Source organism: Sander lucioperca, chromosome 7, assembly GCF_008315115.2.
Source record: "Sander lucioperca isolate FBNREF2018 chromosome 7, SLUC_FBN_1.2, whole genome shotgun sequence".
Classification (NCBI taxonomy): Eukaryota; Metazoa; Chordata; class Actinopteri; order Perciformes; family Percidae; genus Sander; species Sander lucioperca.
Window position 1 is genome coordinate 2,669,493 of NC_050179.1, and position 17,229 is coordinate 2,686,721.

Below are 17,229 nucleotides of genomic sequence, written 5' to 3' on the forward strand. Positions count from 1 at the left end.
TAGACATAACTCATATTTGACTGTCGTATTTTCTTTATTGCGTTCACCTCTCTGTTCTCATAGAGCCTAACGTTGTCAGGAACCTCAATGTCACTAAAATCACAACATCCTATATATCCCTGATGTGGACTAAACCAGAGGGAAACAGCTCTTTCTTTACAGTACAATGGACAGATGGAACAACTAACTTGAGTGATAATGTTACTGAAACAAACATAAATGTCACTGGGCTGACTGCTGGGGTGCAGTACAATTTTACTGTCATAGCAGTGGCTGGAGATAAGGCAACTTTTGGAGAGGCAAAGACAATTTCACTGTATACAAGTAAGATGTGCAGTGGTTCACTATCTACATTAATATCATAGTCAGTTTTAGTTATCCTCCAGGTTAACTGTATAAGACTGTATTAGACTTAAACTTGAGTTAGTGGTTTTCTGATGAAGTTATTCCTGTATTTTGTCATAGACATAACTCATATTTGACTGTCGTATTTTCTTTATTGCGTTCACCTCTCTGTTGTCACAGAGCCTAATGTTGTCCGGAACCTCAATGTCACTAAAATCACAACATCCTATATATCCCTGATGTGGACTGAACCAGAGGGAAACAGCTCCTCCTATAAAGTACAGTGGACCGGTGGAAATGTAAATGGCAGTGACATTGTGACTCAAACACATAAAAACATTACTAACCTGACTGCTGGTGTCCAGTACAACATAACTGTCAATGCAGTGGCAGGTGATGGCATTACTGAAGGACAGAGGATAGATATTTTCCAATACACAAGTAAGTACGCATTTGATGTGCTGAGGACACTGCAGTGATTTAAATCGCGCCATGGATGTGCTGGATCTGGGATGTGTTTCTGAACGACTACACGAGGACGGCTATTTCATTAACTTTTTGTTTTCTTATTTTGATTTTTTTGTCATTTTCTCTCCTCCCCTCTCCTCTCATATCCTCCCCTTTACTTTAGGACCTGGTAAAATTGGGGAACCTACTGTGTCCACAAACACCTCCTCCATCTCTGTGAACTGGACCTCACCTCCTGGTGCGGTGTTCATGTACAGGGTGGAGTGGGATAATGGTGGAGCGCTGATGATCAGATACACAGACAGTACCTTTGCCGTGCTATTAGACCTGATCCCTGGCACCATCTACACAATCTCAATCGTTGCCGTCGCCGGAAACAATCGAACAAAAGGAGAATGTAGCACATTCATCTCAGTCACAAGTAAGCCACACGTTCTGTATTGAACATCTAATTAAAATAAAATAATATAATAAAAATTATATAAAAATTAATAAAAAATAAAAAGTCACTTTAGAGTATTTCCATTTAGATTAACAACATTTTGTTTTGTATGTATTCCCCTCACCTTGTGTTTTTCTTGCATTCACAGAGCCTGAAGTGGTCAGGAACCTCACTGTCACTGCAGTCACAACTTCGTCTATATTTCTGATGTGGACTAAACCAGAGGGAAACAGCTCCTCCTATAGAGTACAGTGGACTGGTGGAAATGTAAATGGCAGTGACAGTGTGAATCAAAGACAGAAAAACATTACTAACCTGACTGCTGGTGTCCAGTATAACATTACTGTTACTGCAGTGGCAGGTGATGGCAGTACTGTTGGACAGAGTTCAGCTGTTTCTCAATACACAAGTAAGTACGCATCTACAGTATATGTGGTTTTTACTGTCAGGACGTCTGTTGAGGATACCTGGTGGAGAAGTCTCTGCGATGGTTTCAACTTGTACATTAGAGCTGTTCTGTTTGTGCTGGATTTGGGTTGTAGCTCTGGACAATTTAGGGATGTTTTTGATGGCACATCTCTTTAGTGTTGCAGCCAATTTGTTTTGGCTTGACAGACAGGGTTGGATATGCTGTTTTTAGTCATGTTAGTGGCATGAAATATCTCCACAACTACATAGTGGGTTGCGATGACATTTTGTAGAGACAGTCATAGTCTCCAGAGGATGAAGCCGACTGATGTTGGCGATCACCTGACCTTTTCTCAAGCATCACCATGAGTTTGCCATGTCGTTTTGAGTAAAATATCTCAAAAACATTTGGATACGTTACCTTGAAATTTGGTAGACATACCCCCCTTCAGGATAAATCGTAATAACCTTAGTGATCCTCTTACTTTTGCTCTAGCGCTATCATCAGGTCAAAATTCCAGTTTGTCCAGTAATTTGATTTATGACCAAATACCTGCAAAGCTAATGACAATCATTAACCTCAGCTCTACTTTGTCTTTTCTATGAATTAGTCAATGTTAGCATGATAACATGCTAAACTAAGATAGTGAACATGGTATGGACTAAACCAGATGGAAACAGCTCTTTCTTTATAGTAGTGAACATGGTGACTACTGTATTACTCCTGCTAAACATCAGCATGTTAGCATTGTCAGTGTGAGAATGTTAGCATGCTGACAGTAGCATCTAGCTCAAAGTACGGCCTCACAGAGGCGCAACAATGGCCTTAATCTTTTTAAAACAAATTAACCAAAGGGTTCATTTTACCTGTCAAAGGAATTACACTGGTCAGCTTTCTTTGGGAAGCCCAAAACAATTTGGTACAAAGAAGACTTCCCATGATGGGCATGCTGTGGTATTTTGCTACTAGCCACTGTGGCATGTTACGCTTGGTGTGCTGTGTTTGAACACTTTATGTTAAGTCTAATAAGCTCAAGACTCAAATATCATTGAGGATGGTTTTCTAGTGATCGAAAACAGGATGTGGGTTTGGAGGACCTAAAGTAAAGTGTGACATTACAGGTTCAGGTTACTTTAACCTGTAATTGCATTGGGTTTGTGGGAAATGGTGTTCATAAAAGGCAGCTAAAACCCGTATTAACCAACAATTATGATGCATGTGGAGCTGCAACAATTAGTTGGTTAATTAATTAATTATTTAATTAATTACTTGATAGAAAGACTCTTAATTGTCAAATATTAGAATTTTTTATATAATATCATAATTGATTGATTATATTGATTCATTTTTAGTAATTTGAGTTAATATATTGTCAATGTTATTTGTGTTGGCACTATTTTAGAATATATACAACATATTTTAGAACATAGATAGTTTAGGAATACATGGATTGGAAGTATGGTGTATGGATTACTTTATATATATATATATATATATATATATATATATATATATATATATATATATATATATATATAGATCACATTGCAATATTTGATGTTTTTCATTGATGAAATAAGCGTTAACAGCAGAAGCAGAAGAATATATGTACTTTATTTCTATTATCATCATAAATGGATATTATGTATTTAATTTATTATGACAAAGAACCAAACCACCTTTTACTTTTTTATTATACAGGGCCTGAAAAGCCTGTGGACATCAAGATTACAGCAAAAGGAACCCATTCCGTGAAGATCAGCTGGACTTTGCCTGCAGGGACAGTTGATAACTACGTTGTGACCATTTCAAATGAGAGACATACTTTGTATAACACTACAGCAGCATTCACTACAGCCTTTTTTACTGATTTATATCCTGGGAGAATCTTTTTTATCACAGTGACCGCTGTAGCTGGAAACTTTAGTGAGATGTCTGATCAGTTTTCATTTGCCACTGGTAAGTTTAACAACCTATGCTGTTATTGACTAATGATGTTAATGATTTAGTTTTCAGATCTTTTGCAGCTCGATATAAGAGTCATTTTTCTAACAATGTTTTGCAATTGAATTTAGTTTTGTGGGTTAAAACCATTAAAACCAATCAACATGAATAATGACAGAAACACAAGTTATAAGTGTGTGTGCACCTGTTATTCATACCTCTTAGATCCCACACCTCCTGGCTCCATCATCTTCAGTCAGAGGACAAACTCTTCGATCTCTCTGAAGTGGGCGACTCCTGCTTTGATGGAGAATGCTCCAAACATCAGCTACAGTATCACCTACCAGTCTGATGGTGGCAACGTACAATATATAAGCTCCTTGGTCAATAGCACAGCGCTGAACTCGCTTTTCTCTGGAACTTCCTACAATATAACTGTACAAACAGTTGGAGCCATGAATTTATCAAGCACATTTGTCTATAATTCTACTTTCACGTGTAAGTACAACAGGAAAAAACAAAGGAAGTAGAAGTGTCTCTATTACTTGGAGTGATTCAATTCATGTTGTAGTTTATGCAATTGTTTGTTTAACAACCCATTGTTTTATCCGGCCAGCACCTAAGAATATTACTGTTTATTACATAACATATATTATAAATATATAATAAGTGATGTTGATGATCTACTAATTTAATTACTTTTTAATTAACATTTGACTTGTTTGTCATTTTTCTAGTGCCCAACCCTGTGTTGAACCTTGTAGCCAGCGCTAGTTCCACCACCTCAGTAAAAGTGAAATGGTCAGACCCGCAGGGAGCCAAGATGTATTACAACTACTTGGTTCAAACCTACAATACTGCAGGACCACTGTTTAACACAACAGTCAGCATTAACAACATTGATGTACCCAACCTGGAGCCGGGAACTAGATACAATATCAGTGTTACGACGATAGCAGCAACAGGAAGTGAATCCACGGTGGAAAATACATTCAGTTACACAAGTAAGGCCTTACATTTAAACATGCATTAATGGATTCTGTAGAAACATCCCATATACTTAAAAAGATTGAGGATACCACAAAAATGTAAAATGCCCTTTTTTTATTGTGGCCTTTGGTCTCACATAACTCTCTGCTGTATTTGCTGCAGTGCCCAAAGCAGTGACCAACCTCACAGTGGAGAATGTGAGCACCACGGCGATCCGGCTGACGTGGTTCAGACAAAGTGATCATAAGCCTTCCTACACCTACCTGGTGATAGCGTTCCAGAACGCCACGATGGTTCAGAATGATTCGACTGAGAATGAGACTTACACCTTCTTCAATCTGACCCCTGGAAAATTGTACTCTTTTCAAGTGTTTACAGTTGTAGAAGGCGTTATGTCCGCAGTTGTAAACACATCAAGTTACACAAGTATGTATTCAAAGCTTTGGAAATGTGGCTGGCTAAAAAGTTGAATTTGCTTAATCAAAAATGCAATCAGCACTATCCAAAGGAATACAGAAATGAAAGTGTTTTGAAAGACCAGAAAACTAAATATCCTTAAGCGTGTATGGTATTACTATTATTTTCTATGGTTCCTTTAATCTGAGCTTCATTTGTAAATTCGCTGGAGTGCACTTTGAAAATAACATGCTAGAATTAAAGGTGAAGTTACTGCACAGATAATGAAAGTGGAAAAGTTACAGGTTTAGAAAATGTATTTTAAAATGTTTCTATACCAATCGGTCAGAATACAGTTACATTTTGATTGCATATAGAATACATAACTGTGTTAGAATTATTCTGTATTCTCTAGGTCTGTATTCTCAATTCTTCAAGTTAATTTAACATGTTCAGGCAGAGCTAAAACTAAGGATTTTCTAACTGTTTATTACATAACGTTAAATGTTTTATTTTACAGAGCCTGATGCTGTAACTGACATCATAGCCATAGGAAGCACAACAACCATGTTAGTGAGCTGGACACCAGCATTTGGGCAGGTGGACTCCTACACTGTCCAGCTGTTCAGAGACATGGTGCAGTCGGGGATAACCAGCACGAATTCGAGCAACACTACTGTTAAGTTTCAGGGCCTGACACCAGGAGTGGTTTACTGTGCAGTAGTGGTCACAAAAAGTGGACCTTTTGAGAATAACAAATCTGTTTGCAACGCAACTTGTGAGTTACATCGACATTGTGATTTATAAACCTTATGTTGTACCGTATTTTGCCAAATATTTATTTTAGAAATGGCTGTAGCGTCTGAATCTGGCACTAACAAAACAGTATTCCTTCTTCTGTTCAGTTCCCAACCCTCCTGGACCCATCATGGTGACGTCTCAGACTGTGAAGTCCATCAACTTCACCTGGCCCATTCCAAATGGCATGGATTACAATCAGTACAACTTCAGCGTGTCCAGCTTTAATGGCTCCTTAAATGGAACTGGGCCCTTTCTACATGGCATGGATTACAATCAGTACAACTTCACGTCCAGCTTTACCTTAAGTGGAAACAACTGGTTCCTGCTGGACAACCGCCAGTCTGGAAGCCTCTACAGTATCTCTGTTGTTACTGAAGGCGTGTTGAACTATCAGAGCACTGCAGTGACAACAGAAAGCTATACCAGTGAGTGTGATTAACACATATTCGATTACACCAGGGCTATTACTTATTACTTCTATTTTTCAAAAGTTTGTCTAAGTGTGGGTTTCTAATTTAGTCATTCATCTAATTACAAATTTGATCTTTGAATTTTGTTATTTGTTAACTGGTATACTTAGATTTATTTTTTTTCTGATTATTTTTATTATTGTGATATAGTAACAGTGACAGGTTCCTAAAGAGATATTTTTGCACATAATAATAGTATTTAACAAATAATGATAAAGCCTTGTAAGAAAACTATATATATATATATATATATATATATATATATTTATATAGTTTCTCAATTATAATTAAGTAACGATGCTAAAAAACAAAAGCTAAACAAAACAAGACTTGAATTTAATTTTACTTTTAACTACTTAAATCTTAGTTTTTTTATGTAGTAACCTTTGTACATGTACATGAACACTCTGACAGATATCAAGGCCATTCTGAAGTGCCAATTGACATATTGAGCACCTAATTACGACAGCATGGCTTCCAAACTCCTCATGCCTGTGTGGCGAACCACATATGTTATTTATATTATTTTGCCCAAATCTGACACATAAAAACACATATCTGTTCTTCATATCCATTGTATCTCCTCTGTCTCATTTCCTCAGGACCATTTCCTGTAACCAATCTGACACAGACAGACATCACCACAAATGCAGTGACCTTGGTGTGGGATCAGCCAGAGAGCAAACCTTACTATTCATATGTGGTGCAGACCACCAACGACTCCATTTTTGCGTCTGAAGTAGTCTCAAACAAACAGATAATAATCACTGGACTTCTCTCTGGGAGCAATTACAACTTTACTGTCACCACACAGACACTAGATGGCACTAAGGCAGCTCCTGTGACAGTGTCCTACTTTACACGTATGTATATACTGTATATCATATCCAAGATACTGTCCCTACACCTGGGAAGTAGCTAAATTAACCCCAAACCAAATAAGCAAAACAACCTTAGTGAATAACAATAAAACATAACAAGTTAAGTTTATCATTTTATTATTCCTTTATGTTTTAGCTATCTCTGTAGCCTTTGTACTGAGGCGAGTGCTGCATATTTAATAGAGCGAGAGAATATAAAAGAAGATTATGTGCTTTATGTTGATTCATAAAAAAACACTTTCTTCTCTGTTTGTAGGTCCATATAGAATTGGACAGTTGAAACCTGAAACCTTAAACACAACTGCTGTACGTCTGACTTGGGAGAAACCACTGGAGTACAAGCCTGAATACACATATTGGGTCAGGACTATGGGCTGTGTGTCCCAAAACCAAACCGTCGCAGGAGAAGTCGCAGAGATCTCAGAGCTTCCCCCTGGGACCAACTGCACCTTCTGTGTTTTTGTCAGAGCAGCAAATGGCATCAAAGGGGAAGCAAGCTGCACCTCCCAGTACACCAGTAAGACCTGTCATTTCTGTTTTTTGGTTGTTGTTTTTTATTGTCATGGTGATTGCTCAGCTTTAATCCTTCCTCCTCCGCATATCAACAGAGCCTGAGGCAGTGCAACCCCGTATCTCCAGCCAGGGCTCCAATAGTTCAATCCTGGTGTCGTGGACCAAACCTCCTGGGAAAGTGGAGCGTTATACGGTTTACCTAAACAGCAGTTCCACTTTCCTGAACTCCACCGGTACCTCTTTTCTGTTTGACAACTTGTCAGCTGGGAGGCTTTACACTGCCATGGTAACCACATATAGTGGACCCTTCAATGCATCATCTGAATCCATTACTAATGCAACCTGTAAGTATGATACATTTGTTAGATTTTCAGTTGTTTCATTTTCATTTAGTAATTCGCAAAATTGCATAAACTTTACAGCAGTTTTTCAGTCTTTTTTTTTTCCTTTGGATCGCCTATCTTCCATTCCATGGGCATCCAGTGGTTTTTATTAAGTTAACTTGACCTTGAAAATGTGTGACATTTGGTATCCACAACAGTGAAACATTGTTTGACTTCAATTTTTAATAATCAGTTTAACATGAGTCATCATTGTGGCACTGCAGTTGTGAGCAAAGCTGATGCTCAAACCTTCATGGTGCTTTCAAGGAGCTGATGCACAATGACTTAACGGCCCCTTCTCTGGCATCACACAGGTCACACAAGACAATAATGCAAGAAAAATATCTTTCTAATCAGCTGTTATTGATTGGCAAAAGAAATCCAATGAATATAAGTCAGTGTATTGTAATGATGTGACTGTGTGGTCATTTCACAAATAAATAATGTTGCTCCTCAGCAACCTTAAATATCACGTCAGAGCTTCCTTTATTGCATAAACAGGGAGTTCTCACAACAGCATTATTATAACAAAGCCCAAAAAATGAAATGCAATGAAATGTTTACTGTAATGGTTTACCTGTTGTAAATTGATTATACATTTCTGCAATGTGATATATGTATATACAGTAGTCATGTAGGGCAACTAAAAAGTTATGGCATGCTTCGAAAAATGGCTTGCGATTCTGGAAAATCTTTGTGTTATATACATAATAGAAATCATAAAACACTATCAGTATGGCCCTTTAAGCATTCATATTTTGGTTAGTCTGCTTGTTGAAGTTCACGTTCTGCAATTTCTTCCCTCCAGTCCCTAACCCTCCTGGGCCGATTGAGATCCTGTTGAAGACAACCAGCTCCATTCATGTCAGGTGGAAGGAAGCACCGCTGATGAACGGTGCATCATTCTACTACCAGTTGACTAACCTATCAGCTCAGGGAGGAACATACATCACTACCAACACCAGTCATACTTTTGGTTCCCTGCTTTCTGGAACTTCTTACAACTTCTCCGTTGCAACAGTGGGTGCGATGAATTTTGAGAGTGAAATGGTTCAGATCTACATGGTCACTACAAGTAAGAGTTTTATTTATGTACCCAAGCAATGTGCAGACGCACACACTTTTATGTTTCACCTTTACTATCTAGTAACATTTATATCGCTCAAATTTCTTTCAAACAATCAGGACCGTTCTGTGTGACGAATCTTATGACTTCTACAAAAGGGGAGAACATCACAGTCACGTGGAACAATCCCGACGAATACAAGGAAAGCTATCGTTACTATCTGACCTGGCAAGGCTCAGATGGGCCTATTAGTAATATAACAATTCAAGAAACACGTTATACTTTCAATAATCTAGTTCCTGGCAGCAGCTATTACTTTAATGTGACGACAGTGACCTCCGATGGAACCAAAGGTGCTCCAAGATGGATTTCCAAATGCACAAGTATGGTCATCCCAGCTTGATTAATTTCAATACACTTATTGCAATCATATTTTCAAATCATTTTGTCTTTCAACTGAGCACATATAAAAAAAAAAGGGGAACAATGCTACATGTGTTCATTTCTGTTTGATGCTGCAGATGCAAGCCCGGTGACATCCCTTACATGTACTGGGCCAAACACAAAAAACGCAGAAATCAACCTGTCCTGGACCAAACCCAATGGCCAATACTCTGGCTTCCAGGTCACTGTAAACAACGACGAGAACAACTCAATAAACACCTCCTGCTGCGAGTATACTGTGTCCAACCTTCGTCACTATACTGAATACAATCTGACAGTGGAGACTCAGAGCTGTGGACTACCCAGCACTCCTTGGTCTCTTTCCTGCTGGACAGGCATCACAAGTAGGACATTATGCTCCGTGAACATTATAATTACAAAACTGCATGTAAATACTAATATGTATTTGAGTAAAAAAATGTTTCAAAATGTAATTCACTTTTATTTATTTTTAAAGATCCACCCATTCCATTGAACTATAAGTCACTGGTGGTGGTGACTTCCATGTTATACAACAAGTTCACCCTTCAGATTGACCCTATCCTGCTGGATAGCACCAGTGGGCCAATCACACAAGTTGGGGTGCTGGTGACAAAAAGCTTTTCTGGTGGGTTTCTTGTTCTCTTTTTAATGTCAGGAAGCATAATATTATGTTGTGCTATTGTAATCCGTTAGTGCTGAAGTGACCATTTGCTGGACATCAGTTAATGTATGCCTACTTTAAGTATTTCTCTCTGTTTTCTTCATTTGTTTCATATGATAAATAAATCAGACTCATGACAACAACTTCCTTGTCAAAAGCCAATTACTGTAATTTCTGTCCTTCCAGGTAACAATTCTGATTCGTTAAAGTACGTGGAGACAACTTATGATCAGTGGAAGGCAGGGGAAACTCCAGCATACATGGCAACAGTCAACAATCGGACACAGCAAATCCAAACGCGCAGTGTAGAGAGCCATCTGAACCTAGAAATTGGAGATGGATCCATATGGAACGGCTACACTAACGGTGCTCTGGACGCTACTGGAAATTACCAGTAAGAGCACAAACAATATTGTGTTGTATGAATAAGTGTCCAGAAGCAGACAATATAAAGAAGTAACTTCTCTATAATACATTTTTAAGATATTCAGTAACAGAGATGAACGGATTAAAAAGTTAAAGTCTCAGATATGTGTATGTCTCTTAACTGATTTGTTCAATCCTGCAGATTTGCTATTGTGTTGTTCACCAAACTGACTCTCCAGAACAACCTTGTGAATGTTCAAGGGTCACTGCTATCAGTTACAACCTTCTATAATCCTGTTTTACTGCCACAGAACCCAGGTACAGTATAACATTCAGAACATAGGTTTCTGCTCTGAAATGCTCCCATAAGTAAAAAAAAAAAATTGCTCACTGGCCTCTTTCTGTCGTAATCTCTGTCAACATTTTAGCTGTCATTGGCATTGCTGTCGGAGCAACATTGGGGATTTTTTGCATTCTTGTCATCATCCTCATCGGCTTCATTATCTACTGGAAAAGGTTTGTCATCGTCATATTAATAAAAAAAGAAATAAAAAAGACTACTGAGTCACTGTCTATAGGACTAAACTCTAAACTCGCTATTCGTGTACTTTAGGTTATCCAAAAAAGAATCGCCCGACATCCAGATACATTCAATGAGGTGATGTTTTTATTTAATTTTTTTTTTATTTTACATTTATTATACGTTTAAAGTAAATGGACAACAATTGTTTATTTAACTGTTGGTCAACATTGCTTTCCCCTCTTCGTTTTTCCAGAGCCAAAGTGTAAGTACAAATCCTTTGTACTTACCAAAGTATGATCAGATCTACCAAATGTTATACATTATGAAATAAAGAGACAGTGTTTTTCTGAACAAAACTTCTGACTCTTGTCTGACCTCTGGTGTTCATCTGAGCAGAAGTGTGGCTGTGAGGGTGGAGGACTACGAAGCTTACTACAAGAAGCAGAAAGCAGACTCCAACTGTGGCTTTGCTGAAGAGTTTGAGGTGAAACATGAGCTTAATATTCCAATTAATTTAAAAAAAAATTTTTAAATTAGCCTATCCGTAGCAGGCAATTATTGCTAAGAAATATAGTTAGTTGTCATTGGAACCAATATCTAAACAATGTCCAATATATTATGTAGTTTAATCTATATTGAATCATGCCATTTATTCATTTGGACAATATGAGTTGTTGAGATTGTGCATCCGATTCCTTACTAATATTAAGTTGCTGTTTTTTTGGTGCCATCCAGTCATCAATCACACTTTTTTTATTTCTTTCAAAAGGACCTGAAGCTTGTTGGTACAGCTCAGTCGAAAACACATGCTCTGATGTTGGAGAACAAGCCCAAGAACCGCTACAACAACGTGCTTCCCTGTTAGTTACCTTAACCAGTCAACCTCTGCTGCTTTCGACAATAACCCTCCTCACTCTTTAAACTACATCATCGCCTATCATACTGTATCTACTATCATTATCTCTTTTTTAAGTAGACATTAAATCAAAAATGGTCACACATTCGCACAGTCACGCATCAGTACAACCTTTTTACATGTAGCATTTCTTCATTTCACTTACCCCCCTTTTTCTCACCTCCCAGATGACTCCTCTAGGGTGAAACTCTCTATTATCCATGGGAGTCCATATGATGACTACATCAATGCTAACTACATGCCGGTGCGTACTTACCCTCTTTAAAACAGCTCTCTGCCTCAGTCATTGCTTCAGTCTCAGTAAACATCCTGCTGAACAACAATATCTGCTCATTCTTTCGCTTAATGCCATGCCATTCAAACTATTCCACCTTCATCCACAGTGATGTTGGAAACACTTGAGAATCTCCTAGAAAACTAAACGGAACGAACGTTTGTTTTCTGAGTCTGGGCTGTTGTTTTATTTGACAGGGTTACGACTCCAGGAAGGAGTACATCGCAGCTCAGGGTCCTTTGCCCAGCACAGTCAGCGAGTTCTGGAGGATGATCTGGGAGAAGAACGTACTGACTCTGGTCATGCTGACACGCTGTAATGAACAGGGACGAGTGAGTTCGAACACAAACGCAATGCCTAGCAGCAACGTGCATGTTTACATGCATGGACACACGTGTCTTCGCTAGTGTTAGCTAGCATACTGTTGTGTCTGATATCTCATCCTACATGTAATCAGTAACATAGTCCATGAATGCATTCTTCATGTTAAAACAATTGCGCGCTATCATCTTTATGTAAACATGTTGCGGAAAGTTAATGCATTACATTATGATTGCTTAATTAAAGGTGCAGTAGGTAAGACTTATAAAACTAATTTTCTGTCATATTTGCTGAAACTGACCCTATGTTCCAGTAGAACTACATGAAGCTAGTAATTGAGAAAAAAAAATTCGGCTCCTCTATTGCATCATCTACAGCCTATGGTGCGATTTGCAAAAACCCACCACTCCCTGTTCAGATGCTCCAATCAGGGCCGGGGGGGTGGGGGGGTCTAACTGCTTGTCAATCACTTCTCATGCACACACATTCATTCTCCCTAGTGGGGGGAGGGGCTTAGGGACTGTTCGTTATTTAATTAAGGGGCCACCGGAGGAGTTTTGTGGCCTCTAACCTGAAAAGACGTGACCCTCCCCTCGTCAGTAATAATTTTCCTATGATCCTCCAAAACAATTTGAAAAAAAAGGCACGACCCTCCCCTCACGTGCAAGTTTGCACTTAGCAAAGAAGTACATTTACCATTTCATTTTTACAGCCATGATGTACAAGAATTAACCTCTGCATTCTCATCTTACACATCCCACTCCTCTGTTATGGTGTGGTGGCCATTTCAGTAGATTTACTCACTAACATTGTTGTGGAAACACAGTAAGCATGGAAACTAAATGCACACTTCATGCATTACTGCATTACTTCAAATACTAAGTTACTCCTCTAGTAAACTAGTATTCATATGAAATAAAACAATAAAACATTGAGACCATTCAGCAAAGGACGCTGGGATATAACCAATTCAACACTGGTTGCTATGGACTTGTCACTATCGTCATTGTATATTTTAGCACATAGGTAAAGCTGCCGAAGCTGAAAATTATATTCCAAAACACATATGTTTATTTTTAAAGTTTTTAAGTTACATTGTAACAATTTAACAATTCGCCCTTATGAAATCCAATTGCGGCACGGCTGTTTTGGAACGCAATAGACAGACGCTTAAATTCAACTAAAATGTAACAGTGAACAATCAGTGTTGGACCTACAGTCTGTTGAGATGCCTCTCCAAACGCAGAAACCAAGCGCAGTCACACCATAAAACGTTAAGACACGTTGAGAAAAAAGATCCGTATTTTGCCGTAATCCAATGACACGAAAAAAAAGTAATCCACAGCGATCAGGAGATCCACAAAAAGGTAAATGATACGGTGTATCCAGCAAGGCCGATACGAGCGTCACATACGAGGCCTCTCCACTTCGCCGTTTAAACAAAGTGGAATAAACGTATAAAAGTCCAAATCTACACAAAACCCGCAATCAATTAGTAAGCTGACATCACATTTATATACATGGCATTTAGGAAACCTTTATTGCAAGGTTGGCACGGCAAGATGTCCAGACTAGTGCAACAGTAATTTTCGTTTTTTTGCGTCCTGCTGCTCCCATCGTCAGCCAGGTAATCATTTTTTTTTACCAAAGCAGTATATGAACTCTGATGTATTACCTACCACCATTTAGTTGTTTTGTGTTATTTAAGATATTTATAAAATATCTGGTCATGCCAGATGTAATTATTCCACAAATATTTTAAACAATGCAATTACCCGTTTGAGCCACCAGGGAGCAGTGCTCCTCCTGTCCCCCCCAGCAAACTCCGCGTATGCGGTCAAAACCATCTGCTAGGGGGCCGAGACTGAGAGCTACATGGATAAATATGCACCAAACAAGCCACTTTGAAACTTTGCTCTTTTCATGAATAAAAAATGTTGGGTGACCCTCCCCTCAGCAGAAAATAAAAAGACATGACCCTCCCCTATTTTCCTCTGGTGGTCCATTCCATAAATACCGAACGGTCCCTTAGGAGACCGTTTTGGGCTTTAGCGGAAAGGGGGGAGGGACTGAGAAGTTGTCGATGTTCAAATTTTTTGGCTAAGTCCTGGATCTTCACAATCCTACCTACAGCACCTTTAATGTAAAGTAGTTCATCTCCATAAGCAGCGATTCATAAATGTAGTATGAAACATGTATGACCTGACCACTAAAATGTTGTACCAGGTTAATAAGAAGGAAAATTAAATGAAAAGTATGATGAATTTCCACATCTCACACAGTGCTATTATAAACACTTTAAAAGAAGCACTACAGCTGATTGACACAAATATCAGTGTTGCCTTGCTGGTTTAAAAATCTCATAAAATGAAAAAAAGGTTTTCTCTTTAAAATGTACCTGCACTTTAAAAAGTGGTATTACCGAATGCAGTCTGTGACAACTAAACAATTGTCTTTTTTTTTTTTTAAGGTAAAATGCGAGCAATACTGGGATCATGGCACCAAGCACTTTGAAAACATCACGGTAACAACAACCTCTGAGATACCACTTGAAGACTGGACCATCAGGGACTTTGACATAAAAAATGTAAGTGGCCAAAGAAAAAACCTTTGGAAGAGGGTGAAAATCACTGTGTGTCAGTAGAAGTCATCACCCATTAGTGCTTATTTAACACCTTTAGTTTGGAAAACTTGTACATATCAGCTCTATGAGTGAACAAACAACACTACTGAACTCTTGTCAATAATCTCAAGAATGTGCAGTCTGATGAAAAGACACATTTCACAAAACATGAATCTTTGCAACCAATAAATTACAATTTTAAAAAAAGTTACCTAGTTATCCAGTTACCTTCTGAGCCAAGGCACTGTGATCTAACTTGTCAATAATTGTGAAAATGTGTTTCTCTGCATCACAGCCAGTGGCTGTAATTGAATGAAATTATACACTTTTTACAGCATTTTCGAATGTGTCTGTAGCCTACACATTGATTTTTTTCGTCACAACTATGTGTGCATGTTTGTCCTTCAGGTGAAAACAGCAGAGACCCGTTCAGTGCGTCACTTCCACTTCACAGCCTGGCCAGATCATGGCGTACCACAAACCACCGAGCTCCTCATCAGCTTCAGACATTTGGTCAGAGAGCACATGGACCAATACTCCAGACACTCTCCTACTGTGGTCCACTGCAGGTCCGACAGAACACACACACTCCTTTGCCTTCAATTCTATAGAACTGTTTCGGAAATAACAAAACAATTCATCGGATTTTCTGTTTGTCTCTCCTCCCTTCCTTGTGTTTGTTGTCTACACTCAGTGCTGGTGTTGGACGCACAGGCACCTTCATAGCCATTGACCGTTTGATCTTCCAGATTGAAAGGGAAAATATTGTGGACGTGTTCGGAATCGTCCACGATCAGCGCATGCACCGGCCCCTCATGGTGCAGACAGAGGTAGGAAACGGTCACATTTACTTACTGGTACATGTTGTTTGAAATACAGTATGTGAGGAGTATACAAAGTGTGCTGCAGCTCAGTAAACTTTTATATATGACGTCCCTGCAGGACCAGTATGTGTTCTTAAACCAGTGTGCCATGGACATCATCAGATCAAGAACTGGAACCAACGTGGATCTAATCTACCAAAACGCCGCTGCACTCTCTATTTACGAGAACGTAGAACGAAAAAAAGGTTTTCCCAAAAAGGGGTACCACAATGCATAGGCCCGAGAAACCACTCAGGTCTTCCACTTCTCTCTTTACTCTTAGCACGAAACTGAGCAGACATTTGCAAAGGGAATGCAGATTGTGCTAAAAAAAATGGTTTTGCACCCCCCCCTCTCTCTCTCTCTCCCTCTTTCTCTCTCTCTCTCTGTCTCTCTCTCTCTCTCTCTCTCTCTCTCTCTCTCTCTCTCCCGCTCTCTCTCTCTCCCCTTTAATGTCTTTAATTCAATTCAATTCAATTTCAATTCAATGTAGTATCAAATCATAGCAAGAGTTATCTCGAGACACTTTACAGATAGAGTAGGTCTAGACCACACTCTATAATTTACAAAGCCCCAACAATTCTAGTAATTCCCCCAAGAGCAAGCATTTAGTGCGACAGTGGCGAGGAAGAACTCCCTTTTAGGGAGAAACCTCGGCAGACCCAGGCTCTTGGTAGGCGGTGTTTGATGGTGCCGGTTGGGGGTGTGATGAACAGTGACAATAGTAGTCACAATAAAGATAATGGAACAGTGACTACAAATGGTAGTCGTAGTAGTTCATATCATAGCAGGGCACTGCAGGGCGTTACAGGATGTAGCTGTCCTATATAAATAAAGGCCTAAAATCGTGTAGCTTTCTGAATGTAAACTTCTATTTTGTCGTATTTATTTGGTGAAAATGGTGAATGTTTGACAATGGAGGGAGCTATACTGTATGTGGAGATAAAATAGGGGACATACTCACTGACCAAAGATATTTGGATTATATGTAAACTTTGGTAAACTATAAAATTGGATTCCCTCTTATAACTGCAGATTTTTGTATTGCTCAGTTTTTTTTTCATGTTGTGCTTGTTTACTACTGTATATGACTTACTGATGATTAAATATTTTTCTCAGGTAATATGTCGGATGCTGTATGATTACCC

The 17,229-nt window shown here is 38.8% G+C and overlaps 1 protein-coding gene across 3 annotated transcripts in view; it reads left to right on the top strand.

The window, feature by feature from the left end:
* ptprjb.1 (protein tyrosine phosphatase receptor type Jb, tandem duplicate 1) overlaps nucleotides 1-16,461 on the top strand; it is a 41,101-nt gene extending 24,640 nt beyond the window's left edge. Inside the window, exons 1-30 of one of the 3 annotated variants that reach the window (XM_031282729.2) lie at nucleotides 259-786; nucleotides 977-1,234; nucleotides 1,404-1,664; nucleotides 3,366-3,623; nucleotides 3,834-4,106; nucleotides 4,346-4,612; nucleotides 4,761-5,024; nucleotides 5,515-5,772; nucleotides 5,900-6,031; nucleotides 6,098-6,220; nucleotides 6,868-7,128; nucleotides 7,403-7,663; nucleotides 7,755-8,003; nucleotides 8,851-9,117; nucleotides 9,228-9,491; nucleotides 9,630-9,896; nucleotides 10,010-10,159; nucleotides 10,382-10,589; nucleotides 10,764-10,879; nucleotides 10,990-11,077; nucleotides 11,175-11,219; nucleotides 11,338-11,346; nucleotides 11,481-11,568; nucleotides 11,854-11,944; nucleotides 12,168-12,244; nucleotides 12,472-12,606; nucleotides 15,066-15,182; nucleotides 15,627-15,787; nucleotides 15,913-16,048; nucleotides 16,161-16,460. In XM_031282729.2, coding sequence (XP_031138589.1) covers nucleotides 585-786; nucleotides 977-1,234; nucleotides 1,404-1,664; nucleotides 3,366-3,623; nucleotides 3,834-4,106; nucleotides 4,346-4,612; nucleotides 4,761-5,024; nucleotides 5,515-5,772; nucleotides 5,900-6,031; nucleotides 6,098-6,220; nucleotides 6,868-7,128; nucleotides 7,403-7,663; nucleotides 7,755-8,003; nucleotides 8,851-9,117; nucleotides 9,228-9,491; nucleotides 9,630-9,896; nucleotides 10,010-10,159; nucleotides 10,382-10,589; nucleotides 10,764-10,879; nucleotides 10,990-11,077; nucleotides 11,175-11,219; nucleotides 11,338-11,346; nucleotides 11,481-11,568; nucleotides 11,854-11,944; nucleotides 12,168-12,244; nucleotides 12,472-12,606; nucleotides 15,066-15,182; nucleotides 15,627-15,787; nucleotides 15,913-16,048; nucleotides 16,161-16,319 — 5,445 coding nt within the window. In that variant the 5' untranslated portion in view covers nucleotides 259-584 and the 3' untranslated portion in view covers nucleotides 16,320-16,460. Of the gene's footprint in view, nucleotides 1-258; nucleotides 787-976; nucleotides 1,235-1,403; nucleotides 1,665-3,365; nucleotides 3,624-3,833; nucleotides 4,107-4,345; nucleotides 4,613-4,760; nucleotides 5,025-5,514; nucleotides 5,773-5,899; nucleotides 6,221-6,867; nucleotides 7,129-7,402; nucleotides 7,664-7,754; nucleotides 8,004-8,850; nucleotides 9,118-9,227; nucleotides 9,492-9,629; nucleotides 9,897-10,009; nucleotides 10,160-10,381; nucleotides 10,590-10,763; nucleotides 10,880-10,989; nucleotides 11,078-11,174; nucleotides 11,220-11,337; nucleotides 11,347-11,480; nucleotides 11,569-11,853; nucleotides 11,945-12,167; nucleotides 12,245-12,471; nucleotides 12,607-15,065; nucleotides 15,183-15,626; nucleotides 15,788-15,912; nucleotides 16,049-16,160 lie in introns of those variants that run through there. The other 2 variants (XM_036003294.1, XM_031282724.2) reach the window with 2 other exon arrangements.
* Nucleotides 16,462-17,229: the final 768 nt, after the last annotated feature.